Source organism: Ictalurus furcatus, chromosome 20 (assembly GCF_023375685.1).
Source record: "Ictalurus furcatus strain D&B chromosome 20, Billie_1.0, whole genome shotgun sequence".
In the NCBI taxonomy this organism is placed as follows: Eukaryota; Metazoa; Chordata; class Actinopteri; order Siluriformes; family Ictaluridae; genus Ictalurus; species Ictalurus furcatus.
Window position 1 is genome coordinate 7,521,684 of NC_071274.1, and position 18,884 is coordinate 7,540,567.

The following is an 18,884-nucleotide window of genomic DNA, read 5'->3' on the forward strand; positions in this document are numbered from 1 at the left end:
CTATAACTGTGGGGTTTTGTAAGAGAAAGCTCTCCCCCCTGCTGTAGACTTCACTATTCCAGGTACCAACAAATATCCTGCAGCTTTTGATCCAAGTAGGCATGGCGGATCATAGAAAACCAAAAGTTTGCTCAGGTATTGTGGCACAAGACAGTTTAGTGCTTTATAAGTCAATAATAGTATTTTATAATTAATGCGTGATTTCACTGGGAGCCAATGCAGTGTGCATAAGATCGGGGTGATGTGGTCATACTTTCTGGTTCTAGTTAGGACTCTAGCGGCTGCATTCTGGACTAACTGGAGTTTGTTTATGCTCCTACTGGAACATCCAGACAGTAAGGCATTACAGTAATCTAATCTCGAGGTGACGAAAGCATGACCTAATATGTCTACATCATGTAGTGACATTATATTTCTTATCTTAGCAATATTTCTGAGATGAAAGAAGGCTGTCCTAGTAATATTATCTACATGAGCGTCAAATGAATGGTTGGAGTAAATCATCACACCAAGGTCTTTTACTGTTGTACATGATGAAAGAGAGACCATCCAGTGTAACTATGTAATCAGAAAGCCTACTTGTCGCTAAACATCTCATACTGAATAGTTTTGGATCTTCAAGCGAAATACAACATAAAACAAAGGCAACCTGACTGAACACACAATACAGTTTTTATTTTTTTTATTGAAGCATAAAAAACAAGTTATCCAACACCTATCACCAATGTGAAAAACTAATTGCCCCCTTAAACTTAAAATCTGGTTGGGCTACCTTTAGCAGCAATAACTGCAACCACACGCTTCTGATAACTGTAGATCAGTCTTTCACTTACTTCTAGGACTAGGATTTACTCCTATGCTTTTGATCATTGTCTTGCTGCATTATCTAGTTGCTCTTGAGTTGCAACTTGGGTACTGAAGACCGGACATTCCCCTTTAGGATTTTCTGGTAGATGGCAGAATTTGTGTTTCCCTCAATTATTGCAAGTTGCCCAGGCCCTGAAGCAGCAGAGCATCCCCACACCATCACAGTACCACCACCATGCTTGACCATTGGTATTATGTTCTTTTTGTGGAATCCTATGTATGGTTTACACCAGATGTAACGGGACACCTGTCTTCCAAACAGTTCCACTATCGAATCCTCAGTCCACAGAACATTCTCCCAAAAGGTTTGAGGATCATCAATGTGTGTTTTGGCAAATTCAGATGAGCTTTTAACATTCTTCTGGGTTAGCAGTGGTTTTTGCCTCGCCACTCTTTCATGGTTGCCATTTTTGCCCAGTGTCTTTCTGATAGTGAAGTCATGAACAGCGACCTTTATTGATGCAACAGAGGCCTGTAGTTCCTTTGATGTTGTCCTTGGCTCTTTTGTGACTTGCTGGATGAGTAGTTGCTGTGCTCTTGGGGGAATTTTGGAAGGTCGGCCACTTCTGGGAAGGTTTAATACTGTGCAGAGTTTTTCCATTTGGCGATAATGGCTCTCACTGTGGTTCTTTGGAGTCCCAGAGCCTTTGGAATAGCTTTGTAACCCTTCCCAGACTGATGTATTTCATTCGCCTTCTTCCTCATTGTTTCTGGAATTTCATTTCATGGAATTTCATGTTGAAAAAGTTCTATTAAAGTGTTGATTTTAGTGAACAGGGTTTGCAGTAATTAGGCCTGGTTGCATCTAGTCCAGCTGAACCCCATTATGAATGCAGTTTCATAGATGTGGGGAATTAGTAACTACAGGGGCAAATGCAATTTCACACAGGCCCAATTGGTATTGGATAACTTTTTTGCTTCAATAAATAACTCATTTAAAAATTGTATTTTGTGTTTACTCAGGTTGCCTTTATTTTATCTTAGATTTTGTTTTAATTTCTGGTACAATTTAGTATTAGATGTACACAGAAGCAGAAGGATTCAGGATGGGGGGGAGGGGTAAATACTTTTTCACAGCACTGTAACCGTAGGCCTGTAGGAAAATGTACTGGATTTATAGATATGCTTAAATTTTTTATGAATTGCTCCATAACTCAGACACTAAAGACACCTAGATGATGGTGTTGTAAAATGACATCCTATTCACTGCATATTATCTCTCAGGTTTGTAAGCGGCAGTCGTGACGGCACCGCTCGCATCTGGAGGCTGCATCAGAGACATCAGTGGAGGAGCATTTTGCTGGAGATGTCCGCCACTTTACCAGGGTACGAGTCCCCCGAATCACAATTTTATCATATCAGTTTTGACAACTATATTATTTAAACAAAACAACGTTCTTCACTCTCGTATTCGTGAATATACTCTTGTATGTCATGAATAACATTGTGTTATTTGTTGAAAAGCTGTTTTCATACAGCTCATTAAAATGTATCTCTTTTGTAATTACTATAATATTTTTTAATAGTTGGCTTAAACAGAATGTTTTTTGTATGATAATATGGTAAAATAAGAAGATATTCCTTAGTAGCAGTCTGTTGATATTAGCCCTTGCTTCATAAGCTTTATCACTACTATTTTAATCTTTGCTGATTGCAGAACTGTGCCTGCGGAAGAAGAGAGCTTCTTCAAACCCAAGGTCACCATGGTGTCATGGGATCGTCATGACATCACAGTTCTAACTGCTGTCAACAATCATCTCCTCAAAGTGTGGAACTCCTACACAGGGCAGCTTTTGCATGTGTTGAAGGTGAAAAAACCCCCAAACCTACAGAAATAAATGTTTATATGGAATTAAAGCTAAGGATGGTAAATATCAGGGTTTGTTAAGGCAAGTGTTTTTTTTTTTTTTAAGCATCTAATTATTTGTTCAAAAACTACATAAAATAGAGCTGTGAAACACAGCGACCAGTCCGCGATGCGTTTCAGTTTGCACTGGATAGGAGTCACATGTGCCGTCCGTTATTTCTTGCACTGGGTTAGCACATCTAACATGCAAATGACCACAATGGCACAGTGGCCATCTGATTATTATGGACTGCTGTACGGGATCCGATTATGCAGTACCACTCTATGTTTAAATCAAGTTTGTTATTCAAAACAGTCATGAAGATTGAAATTTTGACTTCGCATGAGGGTGTGCCCTGCTACTAAAGGACTATAGACATAGAAATGACATCTTAGTAGGGGTCTGAAGACATCTGGTTAGAAAAGTACGTACTCAAACAACTAATGTTGGATAATTTAAATATAAATAAAAATTATTAAATTAAAAATGAGATGTTTTTTAAGACTGATGCTTGAGGGGATACTGTTGCTGTGGGGCAGACTGTAATGTTCTTCATTCCTGCCAGGGCCATGAGGCAGAGGTGTTTGTGCTGGAGCCACACCCGTACGATCCCCGTGTCATGCTGTCTGCAGGTCATGATGGCAACATTTTCATATGGGACCTCATACGAGGCACAAAGACTCATCACTACTTTAACATGGTGCAGTATTCCAGTACTACTTTTATACAACTGAGAGAAATCTTAACATTTTATCCAAAATGATCGAAATATCACAAATGTACAAATCGCGATATGCTTATAGCAAGGGCTTGCGATAACAACTGAATGATTTTAATACTTCAAAAAGTTAGGAAGAATCAAGGTTGTAGGGCGATGCACATAGCGGAGATGTTTTCTTTTCCTCAAAAGAACATGAACCCTGAATATAATTTTCAGTTTTTAAATATAAATAAATATAATGAAACTAATATCGTGGAGCCCTAGCTGCTGGATTTGTACAGCCTATGAGGCTGAAGGGAGGGTTCTTAAAGGAAAACTCCTCCCTGAAACACATTAAATATGTTTATATTGAAAGATTTGTCATGTTCTTAGTGATTCTGATGCTGATTTGTTGGTCGGTGTTGTATTTTGAGCAATCGTTTGTGTGCCGTGCTGGCACGATTACTTACAATGGTGGTTAATAAGAGAAAGAAATTCAACCATAAGGCATAACAGTCAGGTTTTGCTTTACACTCCTAAAAACGAAACCACAACAGCTTGTTTTTATTTTTTTGCACTCTCCATTTTCCAGTGATGTTCAATGTCCCATCGATGTAAAAGCCAGCGTAGAAGTAGCAGAGATCGATAAAGTTGAACACAACTTCCAGAATGTAACACAGCTATACAACACCGTCGAAGATTGGCTACTTAGCGACGTATTAGATTTACATTTATTTATTTAGCAGACGCTTTTATCCAAAGTGTCTTACAAATGAGGAAATGCAAGCAAATTGCGAGCACAATGGCGGTATTAGCATCAACATTTCCCTACCCTCAACGCAACCTTGTTCGACCGCAGTGGAATCAGTAGGCGGAATTTTAAACTGAATAGGTGGGAGTTAAGGACCCCCTGTCTAAAGGTTTTTCTGCTTCTTTCTGTGCTGTGTAGATTGAAGGCCAGGGGCATGGTGCTGTTTTTGACTGCAAGTTCACCCCTGATGGTCATCGCTTCGCCTGTACAGACTCTCACGGGCACCTGGTCATTTTTGGATTTGGGTGCTCCAAGCCTTATGAAAAGGTTTGCCTTCATCTGAAATGTTTGTAATGTGGTTGATTAGTGCTTTTAACGTTTCCATTTGAGCTCATGCTGCTATCCTGTTTTCAGCAAATCCTTGCTTGTATATGACTGCTAGAGTCCATGAATACACGTTGGTGACCCATAAAAGTTATAAAAATGATCATCTGTTAAACTAGCATGATAAATATGATCAGTATGAATCATAAAATCACAGTGGATGTTGACATTATACTGTGGTGATGAATATAATAACAATCTTCACTCACATCTACAGTCACAAAGATAAATATATTAATTAATTCCCCAGACTATAATGAGTGATTACAGCAATTAAGCAACTTTTCATTTGTCAGTTCGTGATGAATACTGTGAGGTGAGGTGGTGGAACACGTGCATTTGATTGCCACAGAATAAACTTCCAGTCCACAGAGGTTGCTTTAGAGATGTATTTTATTTTTAATTTCATATATAAATTATTTATACTTAGAATTTACTCTGGTTTGTTTTAAATTTATGTTTTGCTCTTTTTGATAGCTGCCAAATGCTGATTTTAAATGATCATGAAGGACAATAATGTCCCTTATAATCGCCGTGATCGTTGTCATGTCTGTAGCGTTTGAATTTAATGGCACCTGGGGATTTGTTGATTTGAAATCCAGTTATTTTAACCAATACCGTGCACTAGAACGTCACTTAAGTGTTTAGTGATCTTTGGATTAGCCAAAAAAAAAATTAGAAGATTGTACTTATATGTTGATGTAGCAGATGGGCTGCAGGGGCTGGACTTTGGCTCGTTTTAGCTACATAAAGGTGCTATTGCCAATGCTAGAAACTTCTTTTGAAACTACTTGCAGCTTCCAGATCAGGTGTTTTTCCACACTGACTACCGCCCGTTGATCCGGGACTCCAACGGGTTCGTATTAGACGAGCAGACACAACAGGCACCTCACCTTATGCCCCCGCCCTTCCTTGTGGATGTCGATGGGAATCCTCATCCTCCCGGATATCAGAGACTTGTGCCTGGGAGGGAGAACGTCACAGATGAGCACCTGGTTCCTCAGCTTGGATACGTTGCTACAAGTAAGATGGATATCTCTCTCTCCTATGGTGTAAAATCCCAGAACAGTTCCAGACCAGGCATCAGCTTGGGAAACACTGACCCCACATCAGTGAGAAATGTCCAGTTAAAGTCACTCCTGTTCTCATATTAAAAACGTTACTCAGCACATCGTTTATATTTATGCAGGCGATGGTGAGGTGGTGGAGCAGGTAATCAGCCAGCAGCCAGCTGAGAGCGAGGATCCACAGGCACGTCGCAATCTCTTAGATAATGCCATCCGTCAGCTCCAGGAGCAACAGGACCAGCAGGCCGGGAGGCAGCAGGGTACCCCCAGAAGAGGTGCAAGTTTGTTGCAAATTTTCAAACCTTTTTTGAGTAAGAAACGTAGGCGATTTTCTTACTCGGTACCAAGTGTGAATAGTATTAAGACCATAGTACTGTACAAAAAATCTACACAGAGTCCAATTTACTTGCGCTACAAATTTCAAAATAGAAATACATGTTTAGCTTTATTCAGTTATCAGTTGTGCATATTGTTGTTGTTTTTGTAGGTAGTTGTGTAGGTGTGTTATTAGTGACCTACTTTGTATAGAATGTGAATGAAGTTTGTCCAATTTTGCCCCGATTTATTTAATTTTATTTTTTTTGCGTAGTGTCTCTCAGCGAGCGGATGGAGGTGCAGTCTCCACCTAACGTGGGGCTCCGGCGCAGCGGGCAGGTTGAGGGAGTGCGTCAGATGCATCAGAACGCACCACGCAGCCAGATGGCAACAGAAAGGGACCTGCAGGCATGGCGTCGCAGGGTGGTGGTTCCTGAACTTACCTCCAGTGCATACAGGTAAGGCCTTCAAACATTCTAGCTTTAGGATTTAGTGGTTTATAAGTTATCCCAAGGTTATAAAGTGTTACTTTAATGGCTTTATGGTAATTCCTGCTCTTCCCTGCAACGTCCAAACTTGCCATGTGGTTCGTAATTGGATGATTAAGTTAAGACGAGTATTTTGTAGCTGTAAGCTAGGTTAATGTGACCTTCTAACTCGGATGTCGTGAAACGGTGGAGCCCAGATTCGGATTTCAGTATTTCAATAGACCTATCTCAGTACTTTTATATACCGCATAAAATACGATAGCAGGAAAAATACGGACTGTAGTTCAGTGACTCCATTACCTTAATATGAACCTAATGTGGTCTATTGTGGTTTCATCCAACTGCATGCATTTATGTCAATTATTTATCAAACCAGAGAATAGTTACAGGGCTAGAAACTTAGTCAGAAAGAGGATTTTTTTTTTTTTGTATATAAATACAGACTTGCATAGATTTTTCATACTATTTCCATAATCTGGTCTGATCAGAGAACTGACGATATGGCTTGTTTAGAGCAAAGGGAACAATTAAAGCAATGTTTAAAGATGAATGGGTAGAGAAGTATATGTTTCTTCTCCGTGCATCAAATTCTTAACCTGTATTTAATTTCTTGAGAGTCTTTCACTAGTAAAAAGTGGTGCTGTGAAACAAAACCAACTGACATTGTCTTGGTTATAGCCATTGTTTATAACTAATCACCTTACCATTAAACATTAAAAGGTAACTGTTGTTGCTGTTCGGTCATGTTAGTATAAAACTGAATTGTATGTAACGACCTATTTTTTTTATTTTATTTTTTGAAATTTTAGCTGAATACATGTGATATAACCCCTGCCATGGAGATTCAGACACAAAAAAAGCCTTGTTTCAGGAACAATGACGGTAATATAAAACTTTCTCTCGCAGTGATCAGGAGTCGTTCAGAATCATGAAGGGAGAGGAGGAGATTTTGCTCTATAATGCCAAGAAACGCAGAATTGCACACGGCACCTTTAGGGTAAAACATTTTTCAATATGTTCAGCAGTAAAGTAGTGAATACAAGTGAAGCTAATTGTAATAATTTTTTTTTTTAATCCCTATTAATTTTCAAGTGGTAGATTTATAAGAATTGTAATTGTATAAGATTTGTAAGACTTTTTACCCCAATAGAAATTTTACATCTTAATTTTTAATTTGTTAATTTTTATTTATTTATTTATTTATTTATTTGCCCTTCATTTGGTAGTAGAAAGTTTTCAGTAGCTAACAAAGATTCACCTCCTTTGAGGTGAGGAATGTTTGGAATTGTCATCTGAGACTTGATTTGCACTTATTATATCTCCTTACTGTTTGCGGACTTGGTGTAAGCACAGGATGACTCTGATGATGAGGCGGTGTGCATTAAGCGCGCGCAGCCACGCAAGCGGCACCGCATTTTGGAGGGCACGAACAGTTATGTAGAGAGTCTGATAGAGTTTTCCTGCGAGGAGGGAGAGGAGACTGCTTCCTCTGAGGTAAAGTGTGTTTCATCTCTTGATTGGGTTTTTTTTCTGTGTGATTTATTTTTATTTTTTTTATTTTGTTTAATTTTTTTTGTGTTGACCACTCACCCTGGTGTATGTGGATATTTAGGAGAATGAAATTGAAGCCAGCGAGGTGGACTCCTCAAATGAAGAGGAAGACGAGGAGTGGAAAAGTGACAGCTCGAGGTACAAAAACCCATAATGCCAACAAGTGGTTTGCCTCATGCTGATGTTAACTTGCATATTTAACGTTTTCTGTCATCATGGCATGTCGTAGTCAGGGCTGAGTAAAAATCATATAGTCCGTTAAGTATATTATAGTGAATCAAGTATTTCATTGTACTTGCTAATGTATATATTTCCAGATTGTTTAATTGATTCTGCCGTTCTTATTTGAAGTCACTCGTCCAGCGAGCATTCTGATTGGACAGCTGATGCTGGCATCACCACACAGGCGGCCATGTGCTCCCGAAGACGGGCTCGTAGGCAGATTAGCAGTTCTGAGGAGGAGGAGGAGGAGGTGGAGGAGGAAGAGGAGGAAGACGAAGATAACACAGCAGAGGATGAGCAAACTGAACAAACCCAGGATGAGGATGCAAAGTCCTCAACGCCTCGGAAACCGAAGAGAAAAGCAAAATGCAAAACACCAAAGGTGAGTAGCATTGAAGAGACAGCAGTGTTCTATAATAGATGTTAAGAGGCAGTGGCAAAAAAAAGGCATGTTAGCTACCTGTATTCCAGTACCTAAGGAGATAGTTAGGGAAAATCGCCACCTAAAAAGTAAAAAAAACACCCAACCAGTACTTTAGGGTTTTGATAGGGAAACCCAGGGCTGTCAGCCTGGTGTATTATAATCGGGTTCCAGGATGCTAGTTTTTATATTTAGACCTGTTGTTGTTGTTGTTTGGGATAATTTTAGGGTTGAGAAAAATTACATCAAGGTCTTTATTGTCATCAGAGCCATATACAGAGTGCAGTACACAGTGAGATGAAATAATGTAGTATTTCTCCTGGACCCAAGGTGCAAGATTCATGTATGACACGCACAGTGCTGACAGGACGTAAATGTAGTGCGACAGGAATAACAAGCATGCTGGGGTTATTTGAAACAGTGGGAATGAGTACACAGAGGCGCAGTAGATCATAAATACTCCAATATCAAAGAATATTTAACTTGACACTAAAGTAACCGTAAGGTGCATTGCTGCAACTAGAATGATCTTTAGTATAAAGGGACAGTGGAGTACTGTAATGGCTAAGTACAATAGTAGCGTCTGTGTGCTGTAAACAGTACAGAATGATTGCAGAAAATCTTGTTTTCCTTATTGATTGTCTTTTCTGGGGGGAAAAAAGTGTCCAAAACCCAGGCAGTCCCTGAACAGAGAGGTCTCCAACGAGTTTCGTCCCTCTACCTGGATTACCGATGTCATTCCTCGAAAGTCTCCTTTTGTTCCACAAATGGGAGATGAGGTTTGTCTTCACGGTCCTATATTACTCCACCTTCTGTGTTGACTTGTGCCCAATATTTATACTTTGTGTCCTGTCTGTAGGTAATCTACTTCCGTCAGGGTCATGAGGCCTATGTGGATGCAGTGTGCAGGAGTAATTTGTACCCAATCAACCTGGACAAACAGCCATGGAGGAAGATGCATCTAAGAGTCAGTTTTCATTTATAAGCTCTTGTAACATTTAGGCTAGAAACAGCGTTTACTTTTTTGATAGTTGTATCAGTTTGGTAATTAAATGTTTGTCCCTCATTTAGATGTGTCTGGATTTTGTGTTATACAGTCCTGTAGTGGTGGTTTAATTTTAGAAATGTGTTTGGTGTATCACTACTAAAATCTCACTGTTTGTTGTTTTAATCACCAGGACCAAGAGTTTGTTAAAATAACTGGGATCAAGTATGAGGTGTGTCCTCCGACACTTTGTTGCTTGAAATTGACACAGATTGACACTGGAACAGGCAAAATAACAAACAAGTCGTTTTCTGTGAAGTAAGTCAACAATATTCTATCGTGTTTGTACCTACTAGCCACTGTAGTTTCTTATCAGAACTTCCTTAACATATTTTACTGGAGGTTAATGTATTTATTTATTACTTGCTTTCCTGCAGGTATCATGATATGCCTGATGTGATTGACTTCCTTGTGCTCCGCCAGAGCTATGATGAAGCACGCAGCAGGATCTGGAGGCCAAGTATGTCACCTTAGTGCTCTTTACATTATTTAACCTTATAGCATTTCCATCTATATCCAAATGGAACACTTGTTTGTGGGGGAAAAACTGTAAATATCTTGTCCTTTAGATGATCATTTCCGGTCAGTAATTGATGATGCTTGGTGGTTTGGGACCATAGTCTGTCAGGAGCCATATCAGCCTGAGTATCCTGACAGCCATTTCCAATGCTTCAAAGTCAGGTAAGGTGCAAACTTTTTTCCCCACCCTTATTTGTGGTGTGTTCAGATGTTTGTTTGGCTTTGATAAGTCTTATTGGTAATGCAGTGGCCTCTCTGCAGGTGGGACAATGGAGAAATTGAAAAGCTTAGTCCATGGGACATTGAGGCTATTCCAGAGAATGGTAAACTAATATCACACATATACACTTGTACTCTGTACTTTTCATTAGCTGTAATTTTCCATTATATGTGTCTTCAGCAAGATGCGCAGCAGGGTATCCCTTACTATTTGTGTTATACTGAGTGAATTGAATGAAAGGGAACATGTTAACTCATCTTGGAGAACTGGATATGCATATGTTTATATTTGAATAGGTATATATTTCCAGATGCCTATTTATAAAACTGGTATTCTTTGAGGGTAAAGGTGTTGAGACAATCCTACCCAGTTTCATTTGTTCCTTGGGAATTAAATACTTTAATCAATTGAGTATTTACTGTTATGTTTAATGGCTTAGTGAGACTTGTGAAGGACCTCTTTGTTTTATCGTCTTGCATGAGCTATAAATATTTTGCTTCCATGCATTCAGTATCCTCAATTTGAAATAATTTTTTTTAAATTCATTTCTATTTCGTCACGTTAACATTTTTATCGTGCAGGAGAGAGTTCATAAATACTCAAAGTAAAAGGTGTTGTACCTTTTTTTGACTTGTTGGTAATGCAGCTTTGACTTAACCTGTAAAGTTCTGAATTCTGTTGTAATACACAGTGGGAAGAATTCAAACCTGAATGCAATGTTAAGTCATATCGTGTGTCTTTGTTACATAATTGAAATTTTTGAGAGTCTTTAGTGCCCTAGTCCAAACTTTAGCAGTGTCCTGTTAATATTAAGACAAGGGGTGTGTGTGTGTGTGTGTGTGTGTGTGTGTGTGTGTGTGTGTGTGTGTGTGTGTTGGTTGTATAGCTCAGAGTCCGGAGGCGGTGGGTGAATGTGTGCCAGTCACAGACGAGGAAAGAGCTGACATTCTGTACAAACCACAGGGGGACGAGTGGGGAGGGAGGAGTCGAGAAAAAGAGTGCGCACGCATTGTTGCCGGCATAGACCAGCTCATCACAGTAGGTATGTGTGCTGAAAACGGAGCCGAATTAATTCAAGTCTTAACTACTGTGATTTGTGTTTATCAACGAATATCACTTACCTGTGTGGAGACTATTCCAGATATATATTTTTTTTCTGTACGGTCTTAACAGATATTGCTGCACCTTTCTCTGGCCCAGTGGACCTTGCTCAATATCCCACTTACTGTACTGTAATTGCCTACCCCACTGACCTGAACTCCATCCGCATGAGGCTGAAGGCCAACTTCTACAGGTGAATCTTAAATGGTTGGGAATTTACACCATCGCTGCTAACTAATACAAATCCCAATTGAGTTTCAGCTACGGACACTACATTTTGTATGGTGTTTAAATACTATTTTATTCGTATTTTTTATTTTATTTTAAAGTTTTTAATAGAGAGCACAAGGACCGACAACCTGAGCATGAAGACAAGCATCTGCAAGTCTCACATTAATAAGATTTTTCTCAGGGTCAATGAAAAGTGTTTTGAGATTTTAGGTGAAATAATGTCTTGTCACGTTAGTTGTTATTTAGTTAGGTGTCAACACCAGAACGTTTTACTTTCTTCCTGTTCTAGGAAAAAGATGTTATGTACAGTAATTGGAAGTATTTCATGGCATCCTGCACTTTTTTTAATTTTTATTATTTTATTTTATTGACCACACATACTGATAAGCTCTCTGTGCGCTCAGTTCGGTCATCCTCGTGCTCTCTATTAAAGATATAGTAGTCTCCAATAATATTGGCACCCTCTGTAAATATAAACAATAAAGAATATGTAAATTCTTTACTGTTTAACCTTTTGATCTTTTGTTAAAAAAAAAATTCACAAAAATACTCTGCTCTCATGGATATCAAACAATTGCAAACAAAATACAGGTCTATCAAGTTAAAAAGATATCTTTGTTAAATATAGGTGTGTAACGATTATTGGCACCCCTATGAATTCATATGAGAAGAATATATTTGAAGCATATTTCAATTGATATTTTACTTTTTTTAAAAAATCATTTTACAGTTTGAAAATGACTCAAATCTGATGCCCGATTGTAAATTCCAGTCTGCTTTTGAACTGACTTGCTGTGGCTTTATTTATATTGCCTTATCTTGTGTTGCATTGTTATTTTCAGGAGACTGTCTGCACTAATTTGGGACACGAGGTATATTTATTACAATGCAAGGACCTTCAATGAACCACGTAGCAAGATTGCACAGTCAGCAAAACTGATTACAGATGTCCTGTTAAAGTTCATTAGGTAGGTCTGTTGGAGATAGATAGATATATATATATATATATATATATATATATATATATATATATATATATATATATATATATTTCATGACAATAGTTTATATGTACCCTTATTTACAATATGTGTATTTTATTCCTCAGTAAGCCACATTATACGGATATTATGGAGATTTACAATGCGGTTGAAAACATGGAGTACACTGAGGATGAGGTGACCTAGGTTCCTTTTATTACTGTAGATAACTCATTGTGTTTGCTGACTTCATCATTGTTTTATACTGTTTCAGGATATGGAAGATGTTGACGCACCAGGCACATCTACTGGGCGAAGGGCGCATCAGGTAGCACTTTTAATATGGACTATACAGGATTCAATTAAATAGATGAAACGTGGACCAATTGCATACACTATGGTCAAAAGTATATGGGTACTGGACCATCACACCAATATGTGCTTTTTGAACACCACCTTCCAGATTTAGTCATCCCCTGTTTATACTAATCTCCACTCTTGTAGACTAGATTTTGGAGCATAGCTTTGCCATGCATGGATTTGAGCATGAGCATGGATTTGCCCATTCAGCCACAAGAGCATTAGTGAGATCAGACACTGATGTTGCGCAGGAAACCCGGGGAGCAGTCTGCATTCCAGTTTATCCCAAAGGTGTTCAGTGGAGTTGAGGTTAGGGCCTCTGTTCAGGCCACTCAAGTTCTTCTCCAACCTTGGCAAACCATGTCTTCATGGAGTGCACTTTGTATGCTTTAGCATTACAGTTTACCTTCACTGGAACTAAGAGGCCCAAACTTGTTCCAGCTTGACAATGCCCCTGTGCACAAAGACATAGTCATGTGAAAAAATAAGTACACCCCATGTCAATTGTTTTTGTTTTTTTTGTTTTTTCACGCACATATTTGGGTAAGCAAACATTTGATCGTCTTTGAAACAGTGCATGTTGATATACTTGAACAAAACCACAAGGAAAATGAGCTTTTTCAGTCATTTATTCAACAGAAATATCAATAGATGTGATATTCTTCTGTGGAAAAAGTAAGTACACACATGGCCTCAGAAGTTAATTTTGCCCCCTTTAGCAGAAATAATTTCTTGTAGGCGTTTTGCATAATTGTCAACCAGGCTTGCTGGAATTTATGACCACTCTTCCATGCAATATTCTTTCAGTTCCATGTACTGCCAGTTTCAAATCCCCCCACAACTTCTCAATGGGATTCAAATCCAGGGTTTGACTAGGCCTTTCCATAACCCTCTATTTCTTCTTTTTGAGCCATTCCTTGGTGGATTTGCTAGTGTGCTTAGGATCATTATCCTGTTGAAAGGTCCACTTTGCTTCAATTTCAACAGAGGTCCTCACATTATCTTCAAGCACTCTTTGATATGATGCAGAATTCATAGTTGAATCAATGAATGCAAGCTGTCCAGTCCCTGAGGCAGCGAAGCAACCCCAAACCATAACATAACACCACCACCATGCTTCACAGTTGGTATGAGGTGCTTCTGCTGAAAAGCTGTCTTTGGTCTTTGCTAAACATGTCTGCTGTTACTGTGGCCAAGCAACTCTCTTTGGTTCATCTGTCCAAAGAACATTTTTCCAAAAGGATATGCTCATTGGCAAACTTGTCTTGCAAAGGCTTTTTCCTGGCATGCCTCCCATGCAGGTCATCCATCCATCTTCTATACCGCTTATCCTTTTCAGGGTGACTGGGAACCTGGAGCCTATCCCAGGAGCATCGGGCACAAGGCGGGGTACACCCTGAACAGGGTGCCAATCCATCGCAGGGCACATAATCACACACACACACTCACACACCCATTCATACTCTACGGACACTTTACACATGCCAATCAACCTACCATGCAAGTATTTGGACTGGGGGAGGAAACCGGAGTACCCGGAGTAAACCCCGCAGCACGGGCAGAAAATGCAAACGCTGCGCACACGGGGAATTGAACCCCCGACCCTGGCGGTGTGAGCTGAACGTGCTAACCAGTAAGCCACCGTGCGCCCCCATGCAGGTCAAATTTGTGCAATCTCTTTTGTATTGTAAACCCATGCACTTTGACACCAACAGTCGCAAGACTTACTAGCAGATCCTGTGATGAAATTTTGGGGTTCTTGGAGACTTCTTTTTGCATAAGATGGTCTGCTCTTGGGCTGAATTTGCTGGGACAGCTAGTCCCAGACAAATTGGCAGTCTTTTAAAATCTGCACCATTTGTAGATTATTTTCCTTACAGTGGAATGATGTAGTTCAAATAATTTGCAGATCTTTTTAAATCCCTTGCCAGACTCATAGGCATCCACAACCTTTTTTTTCTGAAGGCCTTACAGAACTCTTTAGATCTTGGCATGATGACACCACATACCACAATAGAAAAGGGAACACCAGACACCTGTTGTGAGAGGTTTAAGTGAGAGAGATTCCACCTGCACTCCCTTAGCAGGTTCTAATCACTGGCACCCAAGCTTGAACACCTGATTCTAATTTTATTGGTTTGAAGGTGTGATAAATGTAGGGGTGTACTTACTTTTTCCATGTGACTGATCTGTTTAAATTTTAAATCGTGAAAATGACTACAAAATGGCAGTTGTATGTGATTTAATTTGATTGTGTATCACCTTTATTAATTGGCACTATTTCAAAGAGGATCAAATATTTGCTTGCCCAAATAAGTAAAAAAAGAAAAATTCCATAGAGTGTACTTATTTTTTCACGTGACTATATTAGACAACAGTTTTTTTTTGTGGCAACAGTTTGGGGATGACCCACATATGGGTGTGATGTGATGTCACGTATCCACAGACTTTTAGCCATGTAATGTATATAATACTGACCCAATATTAAACCTACAGTAATATTTGTGTAATGCTTTTATTATTCTGTTCAGGGTGTCATATTAAAGCTGCTATTTGGCTGTCCTGTGTCTGTTAAGCAGATGGAGCTGGTACAGGACAGGGACGCATGGAAGGATGCATGCAAACAGCTGCTGGATTATATGTTTGAGTGCGAGGACTCTGAGCCTTTCCGTCAGCCTGTGGATCAAAATGAGTATCAGGTACAACGATGCAAAGATCATGAATATACTTTAAAGCCACTAATATTCACATAGTAATGCAGCACATGCCATGGTAATCTAGCACATGTGCATCATGTAACCTTATAGCATTTCCATCTCTATCCAGAACACTTGTTTTTGTGTGTGGGTGGGATGATATGAATTGTGGTGCTGCCACATGATTGGCTGATTGGATAACTGCATAAATGGGCAGATGTACTGGTGTTCCTATTAAAGTGGATGGTGAGTGTACATGTGTGTATACAGTGGGGGAAATAAGTATTCCACGTGTCACCACTTTTTTCAGTAAATATATTTCCTATGAGGCTATTAACATGAAATTTTCACCAGACATCAGCATTAACTCAAGAAATCTGGAAATATAAAGAATTCACAACATTAAAGTCCATAAATAAAGTTGTGTTATAAAGTGGAATGACACAGGAAAAAAGTATTGAACACACATCACTCTGTCATCAACTGGCCACGCACAGGAGCTCCTCGCTAGATTTCTGACCCGGAAGTCAGAAGAGTAGCCCAAGAGCCAAGGACCACTCGGAAAGAGCTCCAGAAACACTTGGAGGCAGCAGGTGCCATCGTCACAGAGAAAACAATAGGCAATGCACTCCACTGCTCACGCACACCCTGCAAGACTCCATTACTAAAGAAAAGGCATGTCAAAGCTCGTTTAAAGTTTGCTACAACTCATTTGGACAAGCCTATGAAATACTGGGAGAGTGTAGTCCGGTCAGACGAGAGCAAAATTGAACATTTTGGCTGTCATACTACACACCATTTTTGGAGAAGAAATGGCACCGCACATCACCCTATAAACACTACACCAGCAGTGAAGTTTGGAGGTGGAAGCATCATGGTGTGGGGCTGTTTTTCATCACATGGTACTGGTAGACTTCATATAATTGAAGGAGCGATGAATGGAGCCCTTTACCAGGAAATTCTTGAGATGAATCTGCTGCCATCCACCAGGATGAAGAAGATGAGACGTGGGTGGACCTTCCAGCAGGACAACGATCCAAAGCCTACAGCAAAGGAAACTCTCAATTGGTTTCAGAGAGAAAAAAAAATTAAGGTGTTCGAATGGCCCAGTCAATCACCTGACTTGAACGCAATTGAACAAGATTTATAGACAATATATTTAGGAGAATGGGCCAAACCCACACCTGAATACTGCGGCCAATTAATTTCTTCATACAGGAAGCATCTTGAAGCTGTCATTACAAACAAAGGCTTCTCCACTAAGTATTAAAGAAATTTCAGTTAGCGTGTTGAATGCTTTTTTTCCCCTGTATCATTCCTCTTTATTATACAACTTTATTTATGGACTTTAATGTTTGGATTTATTTATATTTCCAGATTTCTTGAGTTAATACCAAAGTCTGGTGAAAATTTCATGTGAATAGCCTCATTGGAAATATATTTACTGAAAAAAATATTGATGCATCCAATACTTATTTCCCCCACTATATATATTAGAAGCTGACCGTAAGATTACAATAAACATGCATTTCCCCTGTGGTCATATAAAGTTTGTTAATCCAGTGCTTATCTCAGTGACAGTTAAAACATTGAAAAATGTTGCTACAGCATGGCTCCTGGCTAAAATATTATGTATATTCAGACATTCAGCATAACATTCAGAGCTTAACAGTCATTCATTTCATATTTCTGTTCATTTTTTTTTCTGCATTGTATCAGCAAATACATAAACATGTACTCTGCCATTGACTGGGGGAATGTTCATTTGCTGTGGAAAAATTATTGTTGATTACACTACATCAAAGACACAATCTAGTACATAACTGAAAGTCTATTCATTAACAGATATGTGAATACTACCATCAGGCAGAAGGCATATACAGTTTTATTCAACCCCCATTACAGATCAGGTTTACTGTCAAAATTTACAGATTTCCAGCTGTTTGCCATAAACAAATCAAGCAAAAGCAGTTGAAATAGTTCAACACAATGAGTGCTTCAAGTGGTTTCCCCAAATTCAACTGAAAATGTAACTTATAATGATTTCTGCAGTTTCAAAATTATTCAGTCCCCTGAATAGAATCCCTCACAACAGCAAAGCACGTACTAAACGCAGAAGGTTTCCATGCCAGAACTCCAAGACGTTCACCACTTCTGACCCAAAAGCACAAGATCATATAAATAAGCCACAGACGTTTTGGGATTCTTTTCTGTGGAGCAGTGAAACAAAATTGGAACTTTTTCGGCATGACGGATCAGCGGTATGTGTGGAGGAAGAAGAATGAAGAAAGAACACTCTGTCCACAGTCAAGCATGGTGGTCCTCTGTGATGCTCTGGGGCTGCTTTGCATCCTCTGGCACTGGAAACCTGAAGTTTGTGGAAGGCAAGATGGATTCATTGAAGTATCAGGAAATCCTAGGAGAAAACATCATGCCATCTGTGAGGAAGCTGAAGCTTGAGCGTCATTGGACCTTCCAACAGGACAATGATCACAAGCATACCTCAAATTCCACCAAGGCTTGGTTGCAGGAGTCGTCCTGGAAGATTCTACAGGGCCATCACAGTCACCTGACTTGAACCCCATCGAAAATCTCTGGAGGGATTTGAAGAAGGCGGTTGTAGCATGCAAACCCAAAGAATATTGCTGAACTGGAGGCCATTGCTCATGAGGAATGGGCTAAGATTCCTCAGGAATGCTGCCAGAAGCGATGCATCTCATTTGCAGCAGGTCATAAGATCAAAAGGGTGCTCTACTAAGTACTAACAATGCTTGCCATGAAGGGGTTGAATAATTTTGAGACTGGAGAAATTGAATTTGGGGAAACCACTTGAAGCATTCGATGTGTTGAACTATTTCAATTGCTTTTGTTTGATTTGTTCATTGCAAACAGCTGAAAGTCTGTACATTTTCACAATAAACCTGATTTGCAATGGGGGTTGAATCATTTTGATTGCAACTGTACCTTCCCATAAACGACAGTTTAAACTTGGCCATTTGTCAATTTGAATATACCGAAGCATACCCAAGCAACCAAAGATTTACTGTCCAAAGCTTATTGATTCTTTTGCTTATTGAATTAGGACTGACCTTGGACAAGGAAAAAAAAAAAAAAAACAA

General features: G+C 39.3%; 1 protein-coding gene across 2 annotated transcripts in view; it reads left to right on the plus strand.

The window, feature by feature from the left end:
* Positions 1-18,884, plus strand: part of brwd1 (bromodomain and WD repeat domain containing 1) — a 35,694-nt gene that overhangs the window by 9,887 nt on the left and 6,923 nt on the right. Inside the window, exons 13-35 of one of the 2 annotated variants that reach the window (XM_053650980.1) lie at positions 2,092-2,193; positions 2,525-2,675; positions 3,280-3,414; positions 4,364-4,492; positions 5,347-5,572; positions 5,739-5,891; positions 6,206-6,389; positions 7,326-7,416; positions 7,773-7,913; positions 8,032-8,108; positions 8,322-8,574; positions 9,276-9,392; positions 9,473-9,580; positions 9,792-9,916; positions 10,036-10,118; positions 10,228-10,339; positions 10,439-10,500; positions 11,284-11,439; positions 11,571-11,691; positions 12,572-12,697; positions 12,838-12,907; positions 12,984-13,037; positions 15,646-15,768. In XM_053650980.1, coding sequence (XP_053506955.1) covers positions 2,092-2,193; positions 2,525-2,675; positions 3,280-3,414; positions 4,364-4,492; positions 5,347-5,572; positions 5,739-5,891; positions 6,206-6,389; positions 7,326-7,416; positions 7,773-7,913; positions 8,032-8,108; positions 8,322-8,574; positions 9,276-9,392; positions 9,473-9,580; positions 9,792-9,916; positions 10,036-10,118; positions 10,228-10,339; positions 10,439-10,500; positions 11,284-11,439; positions 11,571-11,691; positions 12,572-12,697; positions 12,838-12,907; positions 12,984-13,037; positions 15,646-15,768 — 2,899 coding nt within the window. The remainder of the gene's footprint in view (positions 1-2,091; positions 2,194-2,524; positions 2,676-3,279; positions 3,415-4,363; positions 4,493-5,346; positions 5,573-5,738; positions 5,892-6,205; positions 6,390-7,325; positions 7,417-7,772; positions 7,914-8,031; positions 8,109-8,321; positions 8,575-9,275; positions 9,393-9,472; positions 9,581-9,791; positions 9,917-10,035; positions 10,119-10,227; positions 10,340-10,438; positions 10,501-11,283; positions 11,440-11,570; positions 11,692-12,571; positions 12,698-12,837; positions 12,908-12,983; positions 13,038-15,645; positions 15,769-18,884) is intronic. The other variant, XM_053650981.1, reaches the window with a different exon arrangement.